Below are 13,203 nucleotides of genomic sequence, written 5' to 3'. Positions count from 1 at the left end.
TGTTATTTGAACTTGTCATAGTGTTTGGGACTGAGACAAGATTAGGACATGTGGGTAGGACCATCAGGAAAAGGGTTTGAGACTGACCATTCACAAGGTCAAGGTCAGGGATTTACTAACAGCTGTCTGACCACTTCATAGAGCATTAAAGAGCTTTGAGTCCATATGTAATAGTGGTAAGGGTCATACAGGGACACAGAATTAGGCTGAGAAATAATAACCGTCCTTTTCATAAACGTGGTTTAACCCCTTTTGTTCCACACTCACATGTCAAAAACATCGGAGGAAAATGTTCGAGTGATATAAAGCAATAGAACATTGACTTTAACATGTAAATTTTTGCTATTGGTGATTCCATTTTAATGTAAAAATGTATTACTTTTAAGTAACATGTAGGAGAGGAGACTGGTTTATAAATCACATTTCTAAAGAAAATGTAATAGTCATCATTATATCTTTATAGTGACTATTTCTTTATAGTGTTGAATTAATTGGTTATCATACCTTAATTTATTTTCTAATGCTAGGTTATGGACCAAGTCCCTTCACTAATCCCTCGTCTCAGGTTTCTTAAAGCACATTTAAATAATAGATGATGGGATTCCAAGTGCTTGAATCAGTGTCTATATGCTGAAATGAGTATAGTATTAAAATTTCTGCCTAGCAACACTTCTCTGTAAATACTTTCCTTAACTATGACAAATACGCAGAGGCAGTCAGGAGGCTCATCCATTGACCATGACAGATTACTCTGGTTCCTCTTTTCACTCCCTCCTTCAGATTAAACGGCGACTGTGTGGCTCACGGCTGCAGAGGGTGTGAGAACACCTTGTTACACTGGCAGAGTTGAATCCCTGACATGACTGCAAGCTTTCTGCTATTTTGTAATGGCCAGCATATATTTATGTATATACGTGCACCCTTGGTACTCACGGTTAATGAGTTCCAGGAACCACACGCGATTAAAAAATTCCACGATTGAGCAAAAACCTATTCATCTTACTATTTACAGTAATTTAAATGTTTATGAACCCTCCCCATACTGATATTAAGCCACCTTCTATCGGTACTACCTCATCCCACACTCTTATTGACTATTTAAAGCACTTTTGTGTCTCACAAAAGTATAAGACTGACGGAACGAGCGCACTTCCGGATGCCGTCAGCCAATAGCATGCGCGTATGGTATCAGGGGACTGCTGACCAAAAATCCGCGATGAGGTGGAGTCACAATCGTTGATGCGCAATCGCGCAAGGGTGCACTGCATACGTGTGTGTGTTTATATAACTAATGGGAAACCCGTGGAAATTCCACGATAGAATTGTAATATCACTTTGTTTTCTTTTTTTCTTCTTCTTCGTCAAAGGAAAACAAACCGCTTTTTCGGACGAAGCCGTAATGGCTCCGTGTGTGTGGGAGGGACGAACGCGAAGACTACGGCAGCTTCGGCGTTACAGTCCAGCCATCCGGGTAGACGCCGGCTTCGTGAGTTCGGTCCTGGTGAATAAAGCATCGGGGTTCGACACACGACCTTGTGAGGTCTGTCACAAAGAATATAAACAGCTATGTTTGACAAAGCCAAAATGGCTCCGTAAGTGAGAGACATGGACAAATGTGAAGACCGGAACTTCCGAACTTCCGGGTAGACGCCGGAAGCGTGACAGCGTGAGGTTTTCAAGTGAGCTTATTCAAATATATATATGTAGGGATATGTATATATACACTGCAGTTTACCCTTTAAATCATCAACCTTATAAATGTGGAGTGGCGGCAGTGGCTCAGCGGTAGAGCAGACGTCTTGTAGACAGATCGCCCCAACCATCGGTGGATCGAATCCCGCTCCCGCCAGGATGCCACCAGGAGTGTGAGCCGACGGTGGGAGGCGTCAGCTCACCTCCCAGCCGCTGCCGAGGTGCCCTTGAGCAAGGCCCCGTCCCCCCCCACAAGCTGCTCAATTGGGGCGCGTTCCAGAAGCCGCTGCCTGTCACTCTGCCTCCCTGATGTGTGTTGTTTGATGTGTACTAACTGCATGCTTGCAGGCCCCTTTGTGTGCTGTGTTCAGGGGGCCTGTGTATACATTGATTGTTAAAAAGAACTAACACAACAGCATGTATTGAGTGACTGTGTAATTTCCCTGTGGGGATAAATAAAGTATACTTCTTCCTCTTCTTCTAAACTCACTCTTTCTCATGTTTGAAATCCTACAGGATTTTGTTTATTATGGTCTCCGTGGGTAATGCAAAAAGACGTAACAAGGGCTTTATATTGCATAAGAAGAGGGATTTTCTGTCCTCTATTTTTTGATTGTCTCAGCTATCATAAATCAAGTCAGCGGGGACAGCTGAAACGACATCTCCTCCTGAGCCCTGCTGTCTGCTGGGAATCTGTCATGTTCACTGGAGGGTTAAGAATTGCTGTACTCACTGCTCACAGATGTGACCTCTGTCCCCTTTGACGGTTTTCTTTCCTCAGGAATGTGCAGAATCACTTAGATTGTATTTAGCATTAGCTAAACCCAATTTTCTCTATTCTTAAGACCTTTATGTAAATTTATTTTGTACGGTTGAAGTCATTCAGATCAGCAGTTAGTAGCCATTGATTTGTAGAATGAAACTCTAGACAAAAAAACAAAGAATCCATGCTAAGATTATCTACAGACAAAATATCCTGCCATGTCTTTTGCTTCAGTTAATTACATCCTCATTACAGTGATGAAACTGTGATGTCAACCATTCCAAATGTTTAGACACAGCCTCAGGGTGCATTAGAGAAGGATTACCACATCTGTCGATCAACACTGTCAATCTGTCTGACCACACATCACTTTCCATTAACGCTCTTAAGCCTTTTCACCCACTCGCAGAGATGCACACACTCTCAAACCTCATTACCCCATCTTAGATCAGCCATCATTTTCACTTAGTTACTCAGATCCTCACTAATGCTGTTCAATTAAACCCTTGGTAAGTCGAACTTAAACCTTTATTGAACAGCTGGCTAGCAGATTTCGATTGAATCTATAGAAGTATCTCTGTTGTAGTCCCTACAGAAACCTATAGAAAGCTGGAATCTACTAAACTATCTACCAAATAGGTCAGGCTGAAATAACTTCAAACATTGTAATCACAGCTTGATGCAGGTACTGCGATGTGAAGAAGCATTGAACCCAGTCCTGCTGAAGTCCCACATCTTCAGGCTTTAATGTAAAACAAAGCAATTTGAGCAAAAGTAAAATGCAAGTTTTAAGTTTAGGTAGGTGAAAAGTTTATCCAAAAGCTAAATGACTAGTATCAATAACTATTCACCAGATGAACGTAACTGGCTAAAACAAGTAGTTTATCTTTCTATCCATTACTTACTTTGGCTCATTTTTGTCTAAATGTCAATCATAAAATGAGTTAAGTATTCCTCATCACCACAACGCTATCTGCTTTGTCTGCCTTTTCAGCGAGCTGCACTTCAACTGATATCCTTATTTACATAAATTACATTTTTCTTCCTCAGTTATTTTCTGAAGTTCTGTAGACTGTGATGTTTTCAGAATGTGGCATTTCTTGATATGGTTGTAATTATGTGAAACTAGTGCCACTACAACCAACGTCTGATAACTGGACATCAGTTCCTGATGTCTCAGTCAGGCCCAATCTTCCTTACAGAGCTGCTTTAACGCAGCCAGACTGGAGGTTTTTTTCGGGTCCTGGTGCAGCATCTCAGTGCAGTTCATGGTCAAACAGACAAGGCCATTCCAAACTTTCACTCTGCCATTCAGTGGTTGGTTCCACTGGTATACATCGTTTTCACCCTTGGGTCACTTTGCAGTAACACATGTGAAAGTCTTTAGTGGTGTGAAAAAATCACGTTGGACTTATTTTGTTGAGTGTTGATAGTATTGTGTTGTATACATCTTAGAAATTATTTTTAAATGCCAACGCCTAATTTTACTACAATATGCTGTAGTATTAAAAGAACATTGCCCGTGATGGTACCCCTTTGTACCTCAGTGGTCGGGGTAGTTCCGACCATTTGTTGTCTTCTCTTGCTCTGCCTCTGTGGCCCTCAGCTGCACTATGGAGGCTGTGGTTTGGAACACAATGGTTTGCTAAGATGGACTACTGAGGCCTCATTATATGGTATTATTGATTTCCAAAGCTTCTTTCTGATTGGGACTGCAAGAATGAGCAGGGGAACGCCAATGATTTTAATTGTGTCAGCGTTTGTGTTCTGAAGATTTGTCTTCGGCTATTGACAGGAGGGGATGTAGAATTATCCATAAGTGGCCAACCTTTCTGTGTCCTATTTTTACGGTTGGTTGGTTGTGTGTAAAGCTGTTAGCCCTTGCGAATCTGGATATTTTGTTTTAGTTTTTTGCTGTGTATATTTTACAAGGTTGAAAATGAAAGGTGTCATTTATATTAACTGTATTTGATTTTGTGGTTGTGATCCGAGAACCACAAATATTCTGCTATCTCTCCTTTTCCTCCCCCGCATGTTGAATGAAGAATAGGGCCCTATCAGCGCTGTGCATTCAACCAGTGATTGAGTGTCTGACAGAGATTTTAACAGCTCAGATGAATTTTAGGTAGTCATGAATCAGGTACTTAATAAAGACGGAAAAAAAAAGGGCCAAAACATATGGTGGAGCTTTGTGATAATATGAAGTAGGAGGAGATGGATTCTTTTTCTTGCCAATAAAATTTATTAAGCTTTGGTATCCAGTAACAAGCTACTGAAACCAGCAGTAACAGTGAGAACAGGTTTATTTTTCAGATGTCGTTCTTTTTTTTTTCCTTTGCAATTATAAAAAAAATACTTATTATTGTACGACTGCACTGTGTTGAGAAAATTCCAAATTAATCAAATGCCTAAAAGCGTAACCACTGTGTCACTATCTATTTTACAGTAGCCACAATAGGGCACAAGCTAGTGTCTTATTGTGCCAGTCCCAAGCCCAGATAAATACAGAGGGTTGTGTCAGGAAGGGCATCCGGCGTAAAACTTCTGCCAAATCAAACATGTGAATCAAATCTATGACTTGACTATGACCATATCGGATCGGTCGAGGTCCGGGTTAACCTTGACCGCCATCGGTGCTGTTCGCCTACAGGGTGCCGGTGGAAATTGGAGTACTGTTGGTCAAAGAAGGAGAGGAGGAAAGTGTGTTTGTAGGAAGCGAGAGAAGAGGAACGCGAAGACTATAGGACTGAGAGTAGGAACGTTGAATGTTGGAACTAGGACAGGAAAAGGTAGAGAGTTGGTTGACATGATGGAAGTGATGGGATGGAAGTGTATTGGCAGGTGCCAGTAGTGTGATGGGAAGATGGAAAGAGTACTTTGAGGAGTTGATGAATGAGGAAAATGAGAGAGAACAAAGACTAGGAGAGGTAGCTCGTGTGGACCAGGAAGTAGCAAAGGTTAGTCAGGATGAAGTGAGGAGGGCATTGAAGAGTGGAAAGGCACTTGGTCCTGATGATAAACCTGTGGAGGTATGGAAGTGTCTAGGAGAGGTGGCAGTAGAGTTTCTGAGTGGGTTGTTCAACAGGATCTTAGATAGTGAGAAGATGCCTGAGGAATAGAGAAGTGTGCTGGTGCCCATTTTTAAGAACAAGGAAGATGTAGAGAGTTTTGGTAACTACAGAGGAATAAAGCTGATGAGCCATGCAATGAAGTTATGGGAAAGAGTAGTTGAAGCTGGACTAAGGGCAGAAGTGAGCATTTGTGAGCAGCAGTATAGTTTGCCAACAAGAGTACTACAGATACAGTATTTGGTTTGCGGATGTTGATCGAGAAGTACAGAGAAGGCAGGAGGGAGCTGCATTGTGTTTTTGTAGATATGGAGAAAGCTTATGACAGGGAGGAACTGTGGTATTGTATGAGGAAGTCTGGAGTGGCAGAGAAGTATGTTTAAGTGATGCAGGATGTGTATGAGGACTAGAGAGGTGGAAGGTTTGTCTTGGAAAGGAGAGGAATTAAGGTTAGCCGTAGTAAAACAGAGTACTTGTGTGTCAATGAGAGGGACCCAAGTGGAAGAGTGAGTTTACAGGGAGAAGAGATCAAGAAGGTGGAGGATTTTAAGTACTTAGGGTCAACAGTCCAGAGCAATGGAGAGTGTGGAAAAGAGGAGAAGAAGCACGTACAGTCAGGATGGAACGGGTGGAGAAAAGTGTCACGTGTGATAGAGTTCCAGCTAAAATGAAAGGAAAGGTGTACAAAACTGTGGTGAGACCAGCAATGTTGTTTGGTCTAGAGACAGTGTCACTGAGGAAAAGACAGGAGACAGAGCTGGAGGCAGCAGAGATGAAGATGCTGAGGTTCTCTTTTGGAGTGACCAGGAAGGATAGAATCAGGAATGAGTACATCAGACGGACAGCACATGTTAGAGGTTTTGAAGATAAAGTCAGAGAGGCTACACTGAAATGGTTTGGACACTGGTTTTGAACTGCAAGGCAGGAGGCCTAGAGGAAGACCAAAGAGGAGGTTTGTGGATGTAGTGAAAGAGGACATGAAGGATACTTGGTAGTTAGAGAAAAGGATGCAGAAGACAGGGGTTAGATGGAGGCAATTGATTCGCTGTGGCGACCCCTGAAGGGAAAAGCCAAAAGGAGAAGAAGACAGTGGGACTCTAAGGCATTATGTAAAGATCGGACTTTTTTATTTTTAGATCAGCATTCTTTACGGCTGATTTATCTTATGACTCCCAAATCATGGATTTTCATCCATTTCCTACAGCAGTTTATGATAAATGAAGAAAAACTGCTCATAGTTCAGGCCGGTATTGTCAGCTTAGGGAAAATGAAATCCTGATGTAAATGTGCATGTAAGACTGAATGAGATAATGTGTCAACATTTGTCAGCACTGCCTTTGTCTCTTGGTTCAGTCGCCAGCCAGGGGCAAACGTGTCCTCTGTGGTGCAACTGGCTGTCATGTAAGTGAAAAGTTCACAAGTGAAGCAAACGTGGAGGTGCGTCATCTCACACAAATGACAGACCTTCCCTCCAGCAGTAACATAAGTGCACTGCAAGGCTGTTACACATTAGGTGGACTCCTGTTGAAAAAGGTGTCACAGAATTCTGACAAATGAGATGCAATGTAATGAGGTTTCACTGATCTTCTTCAAGAGAACCATGCATGTCATGGTGCAGTGATAAGGTGTTGTCCTTAATAATTGTCTCCTCTGTTCATGCAGTACTTCTGTTCAGTGTTTTTCTCACCGCATCTAGTCAAAGGGATTGAAAGCCATGCCAGTCCATTAATCTGAAGAAAGTTGACAGTTGTTTTTGTTGTGAATTATCAGATCTTACTGAGTGTGTCAAGTACGGTTTATTGGATTGACTATTTGTTGCTATGTTCATGTATTTTCATGGCAGTTTATAGCTATTGGTGTTTTTACTAATTAAAAAATTTTGGTGGATTTTGTGTTGTGTAATTATTGTCATTTTAAATTCTAGCAGTGCATGAATGCTGACTAGTGCGTTGTGAATTTTATGTGTTTTATATGTGGATTCATTTAGATGATTGATGAGCTGCTCAGATTATCCATGTCTCTATTGATTACAGTAACCTGCATTGCATATCAGTCAATAAATAAGTAGATTTTCTTATACAGTGAAATAAAGGGTTACTGAAAAACATTTATAGTTAACTAGCAACAAGAAATCAGTTCATCACATGGTTTTGGTACTCATCTAAAACAGTAGCAGAATCATATGTTGGAGTAAAATCCTGGAGAACAGACTTAATATGTAAATAATTAGTCCCATATTGTTCAGTTTGACTTGTTCCCACAAGTAGCTGTGTGATTTTACTCAACCTTTTTAAGTTGGCTTGGTGTGGCAGGACTAACATTGTGTCTGTGCAGTTGAGCTTGTGTGGTTGGCCTCTCCTGTTTCTGGCCCAACCCCACCCCCCTGTCATGACTTCTGGGGGTGGGGCTCAGCATCACATTTCCACATCTCTGGTGGTGAGAGCAGGGACCATACCCCATGGTAAAGAGAGGACAGGTCCGACAAGCTTGCTGTTAGTTTCATCAAAATACGCAGAGTTGTTGGAGGAAATGTGTTCCCCATCAGCATGACCCAGACAAAGAGTCATAGCCCACAACGAGTCCATTGATATTGTCTAAATGTCGCATCCACTGTTGGTTTGATTGGTGTATTTCCAACATTTTAAATGATGGAGTATTTCTCTTAAAGTTGTTTTGTTTTTGTTAGTACAAGCAGCTTTCAACAAGGTTGTCTTACACATGACTTCTCTGCCCTTTGGTCAAGGGTGTGACAATATAAATACATTTCAGTTGAATTAAACCATCTTAACCTCAGGACCTCATTTAAGTCCAAAGAGCAAAAGGTCATAGCTCCAAGAATAGGGCCGTCAGTTAGCAACTGCCTGTTTGCTGGATTCCTTTGATGGTGGTCGCTTCTTCCACTACTTTGCTATACATGACTGCTCAGATGGTATCTCATGTAATTATCTGCCTGGCACATGAGCTGGTCCACTTAGATAAGCTGCAGTGTTATATTACTGGAAGCGTATGTGTCTTCTACTGTCTCTTCAATCTCTGGTCACTGTTGCATAGAGTCCAATTACTGTAGTGTTTACTTTCAACTTCCAACCATTATCACGTTTTTACTGTTCATACATACTTGAGCTCTTTTATTGTTCCTCAGATCTATGTCTAGCAAGCAATTACAGATATTATATAATTGAATACAGACATTGTATGCTGCGCCCTTAGTTTCACATTTGTTCAGAAAAAAATTGTGAAATGTGTAATTGTGTAATTTCTTCTATCCATTCAGAATATTAGTTACAGGACTAAAGATAAAACGCTGTAGTTATGTCTGTGACAGCGCTGCCTTGGACATATATTGTCACAGATAAAGTTACATAATGAATATTTCATGGGCAGCTGAGCAGACCCATGTGAGAGCCCCCTTTCTGGGACCATGGGCTTATTGCTGATTTCTGTCCAGTGAGCTTTCAGCTTCTCCCTTTTTCTTCTGACAGAATACATCATATTAAACCACACTAGAGGGCAACATATAGAAGAAAAGCATGAACTATAAATTTCTTGAGAGAAATGCGGCATGCACATATTTCAGTGCCCTCCTCTCTCATGCTGCTGTAGCTCTCTGAATACTCTTCCTCATAGCTTCTTTGCACATCCCTCCCACCTCTCTCTCTCTCTCTCTCTCTCTCTCTCTCTCTCTCTCTCTCTCTCTCTCTCTCTCTCTCTCTCTCTCTCTCTCTCTCTCTCTCTCTCTCTCATACTCTTTCTCTCTCTCCCTCTAGCCCCTTCCTCTTGCCTTCTCTTTCATGAGAGTAAGGCATACAGATGTAAGTTTAATACAGGCATCGGTCAGAGTAGGGAAGTGAATATGAGGTTGCCCATTTGCTAACATGCAGTAGCATCCAGTAGAATATTCAGCAGCCAACCCAGCTTCCAAGACGGATACAGAAGGGTTGATGAAAACCTCCTTGATGTGAGTGTTTGTGTATTATTCTCACCAGCTCTTTGTGTGGATCTTTGCGTTTTCACTCTTAAAGCTTGGCGGCAAGAGGTGTTATCTCTAGCACTGAGCTCAGCTTTAAAAGGAAATTGACTCTAAATCTTTCAGTTTCTCATGAGCCTCTGATTAAATGGTAAAGCTAGAGGAGGACACCCAGATGAATCACGCAAAAAGAGGGGAATTTATGCAAGCTGCTTTCTTGGATTCTGATTTTTAAATTTAGATTCTTCATGTTTTTAGAATTTTTTTGTGGACTTAAATTTTATGCATTTTGGAGACTGCACTATTTGCATTTTTCGTTTTCCACATCATCCGGTGTACAGATGCTGTAACTTTGGATTTGAACTTTCCTTGAGTGGAGTTTGTTTTCAGCTGATCAGCAGTCTGTCTTTCTGCCTTTTAGCCCCTCTTTTTTCTTTGGGAGCTGGTCAGCCACTTGGTGGCTGAGCAGTGATTTCATACAGTGGCACATTGAAGCTTCTATCAGTGGCTACATCCTAAAGACTGAACTGTCTCACAGTCTTCGGAGGAATCTAAATCCAGGATGCAGGTGTCATTAGTGTGCACAGACCATCGTGGAGCGGTGAACCGCAACACAGAGGACCGGCTAAACCGACAGAATGCCAACAGCCCTAACACAGGCACCCGCAGCAAGTTCAGAGCAGTGGCGATGGTGGCTCGTAGTCTGGGACAGCTCTCCGTTCAGAGCGTGCCTTCCTCCAGCGAGCAAAGCATGAGGACTGGCATGAAGTATAGGTAGGACATGTGTGAAATGTGAATGGGTAGTTATAAAAGTTTATCCAAAAACACTAAACCAAATGCGAAACAATAATTGAATAAATCAAAAACTGATTTAATTTTCTTTCCCTGCTAAAAAAGCTGTAGAATATTAATCAAACGATTTTCTACTCAGTATCAGACATGAGGAAGAAAGATCAATATTCCGCTTGTTATATTTTTGCCAGTTTCTCTTCCTCATGCATTCCAGTAGAATTAGCAAATGCTATCTGATTGCTGAGAGGTTTTTCTAAGTGTTTCATTATGATTAGTAACTGATTTGATATCCTTCCTAAACCCAACAGCAAAAAAAACAGCTAAATCCTAGCAGGTCTTGGTACTAAAATATCTTAAAACCATGTTTTGTGCAATGTAATTCAGATTAATTTGGTTGTCAGTCATTTGCACCCCAACCGTTGTAGGAGTAGCAACAAAGCCCAGCAAAGAAAACTGTAATGGTCAAACTTTTGCTGACGAACAATCATTTGTATTGAGAATTCCTCAATTTCCTTTATGTGAGTTCTCTTCTTTGTATTGGTCATCCCTCTATTCACTGTTGAATGCTATGGAGACAAATATTTTGCATAATAATTGCTTTGCACACACAACAGTGTGTTGGCTTGGTGATTCATTGGAAAGGTATGCACTGCTTTTAGTTTATTACAAATTACAAATCTTTACTCGCTGAAAGTCATTTATTTCAGATGTAAATGCGTTGTATTTATGAGGTGAATTATTTAAGACATTGTCGTTTTTGCACAGGGCCTATAAAGGAAGCAGATTATGAAATGGAATATCTTTTAAAGGCATACTGAAGCAGTTAGAGTAGAAGAGCGAATGACAAATTGAATAATTGAGGAGGAACACAAAATCTGCAGGCAGTGTCAGTAAGGGTATTAGTTCGTATTATTTTTAGCTTTGGTAAGGTACATGATCATCTGCACCAAGCTGTGTGTCTGCTTTATATTGCTTTATATTGATTCAGTCTCACAAGAATGATTTTGCAAATGACCTGCAGTCTCTTTCCCCCCATTTCTCAACTGCAGACCAAGACCAAAAAAAGTACATATTTCCAAGGATATTCTACTCTAGTTAACATCGCAATATAGTGTTTAAAAACACTGACTGTTGTAATAATCTTCCATGTACTGGTAGTTGTCAACATACAAACGCATTTGGTTACAAAAGGTTTGTAAGTTGAATTGTTCGTAAGTTATTTATTCAATGTTAATCTATAATTTTCATTTGAGGTCATTTAAATGTCATTACTGCTCTAAATTCAAAAGTACTACAGTAATCCAGCATTCCACAACTAACCGTGAAAAACAAAATTGCGGAATATAGCGACAAACTATTAATTTTATTATTTACGGTAATTAAATGTTTATGAAGCCCCCCCATACTAATGTTAAACCATCTTATTTTAACCATCTTTATTACCTCTTCCCACCCTCTTGTAGACTGTTTAAAACACTATGAATTTTCACGGAAGTGCGCTGCTTTCTGCCCTGGAAAGCAGCGCACTTCCGGTTGCTGTCAGCAATAGCATGTGTGTGTGGTATCACATGACTACTGACTATGCAGTGACGCCATGCATCTACGTGCGAACAAGCAAGGGATTACTGGATTCTGTATTACCTACCAGAAACACAAACTTGCCATAAAAACAACACATGACAAAATAAAATACAGATACAGGTGGCTTTGGGTTCAGTCATTCTCAATTATACACCATTTTAGCCAAAAACTAAAAGAGAAATAAAAATGAAGTGTGCATTATTTAGCTCAACTGTCTGCCACAAGTACTGGACTTAAAATCATCAGAAAACTGCTCAAAACACATATCATGTTACTGTAGAATAAATAAGAATACAAATATAATCATATTAAAATACTTACGTAAAGTTTCAATATTTACTGTTAAGTGTCACTTATGATTCAAACATTTTTTTTAAATTCAGCTTAGTTTGTGGTTAACATTTGTTCCTTATAAATTAATCCTTGAGAAGGAGACACTTCAAGGAACTCTTGACCAGTATTTTAAGCTCCTCCAACAACAGCATCCCGAGTCAGCTGTTGATCTTGACAAACCACTGTACGGTATTGCGGCATGGAGCATGTGACTTACCTTTAGAGCCGGAGGGTGTTATTGTTGGTCAGACACAGAGTTGTCCTCGGAGAGATCGTCACCGCAAGAGGGGGAGATGAGTGTTGGAGATGCGCGAATGCAACGAGGTTGCTTGACGGGGGTTGCGGCAAATAGAGGAACTGCAGTAGTCGGATATCGCAGTGTGCGTTTGTATTTATCTCCAAATGTTCATAAATCGACTGTTGGTCAAATGTTGAAGACTACTTCTATGTAGTATTGGTCTGCAGCAAAATGTAAAATGTTTTGCTTGTTCTTGAGCCGTTAATTCTTTAATCACTAACTTGTCTCTTGTCTTTTTAACTCATGTTTTCCAAGCCAAAGACCTTTAAACTAAAAGCAGCTTGATGTGTGAAAGGCAGTTTAAAAGCAGCATTGATTTCAGGAAATACGTCACCCATCCTCACTACTGCTGTCTCAATAGCACATCATAAGGCTTCACATTTAATTTGGCAATAGCTGTACATGTTTACCCTACTCCACTTCATGAAGGTAATAGTAATAATCACAATACAAGCCTAAATTCAATGTGAGTTTCAGTGACACGTGCGCCATGCAAATGCTATTTATAATTTGGAAGAGATGTGAATGAAACCAAAGGGAGATGAGGGTAGAGTTGCCACGAACAATGATTTTGATAGTCGACTAGCCACCGGTTTTTTTCTTTTTATTAGTCGACTAATCGGATCATATGTAAATTGAATGTAAAACACACTTTATTGTACGATCCTTATGAAACTCATTGTTGATTGTGGGTTCTTTCACACTGCTC

The 13,203-nt window shown here is 40.5% G+C and overlaps 1 protein-coding gene across 4 annotated transcripts in view; it reads left to right on the top strand.

The window, feature by feature from the left end:
* The window catches only part of kcnab2a (potassium voltage-gated channel subfamily A regulatory beta subunit 2a), an 88,064-nt gene that overhangs the window by 50,651 nt on the left and 24,210 nt on the right, over positions 1-13,203 (top strand). For 2 of the 4 annotated variants that reach the window (XM_068314433.1, XM_068314436.1), the window contains exon 1: positions 10,053-10,264. The exons of the other annotated variants lie outside the window; for them this stretch is intronic. In XM_068314433.1, coding sequence (XP_068170534.1) covers positions 10,053-10,264 — 212 coding nt within the window. Of the gene's footprint in view, positions 1-10,052; positions 10,265-13,203 lie in introns of those variants that run through there. 4 annotated transcript variants of the gene reach the window in all.

Source organism: Antennarius striatus, chromosome 5 (assembly GCF_040054535.1).
Source record: "Antennarius striatus isolate MH-2024 chromosome 5, ASM4005453v1, whole genome shotgun sequence".
NCBI lineage: Eukaryota > Metazoa > Chordata > Actinopteri > Lophiiformes > Antennariidae > Antennarius > Antennarius striatus.
Note: the sequence above shows the minus strand (reverse complement) of the source record. Positions and strands in the feature narration are given on the sequence as shown.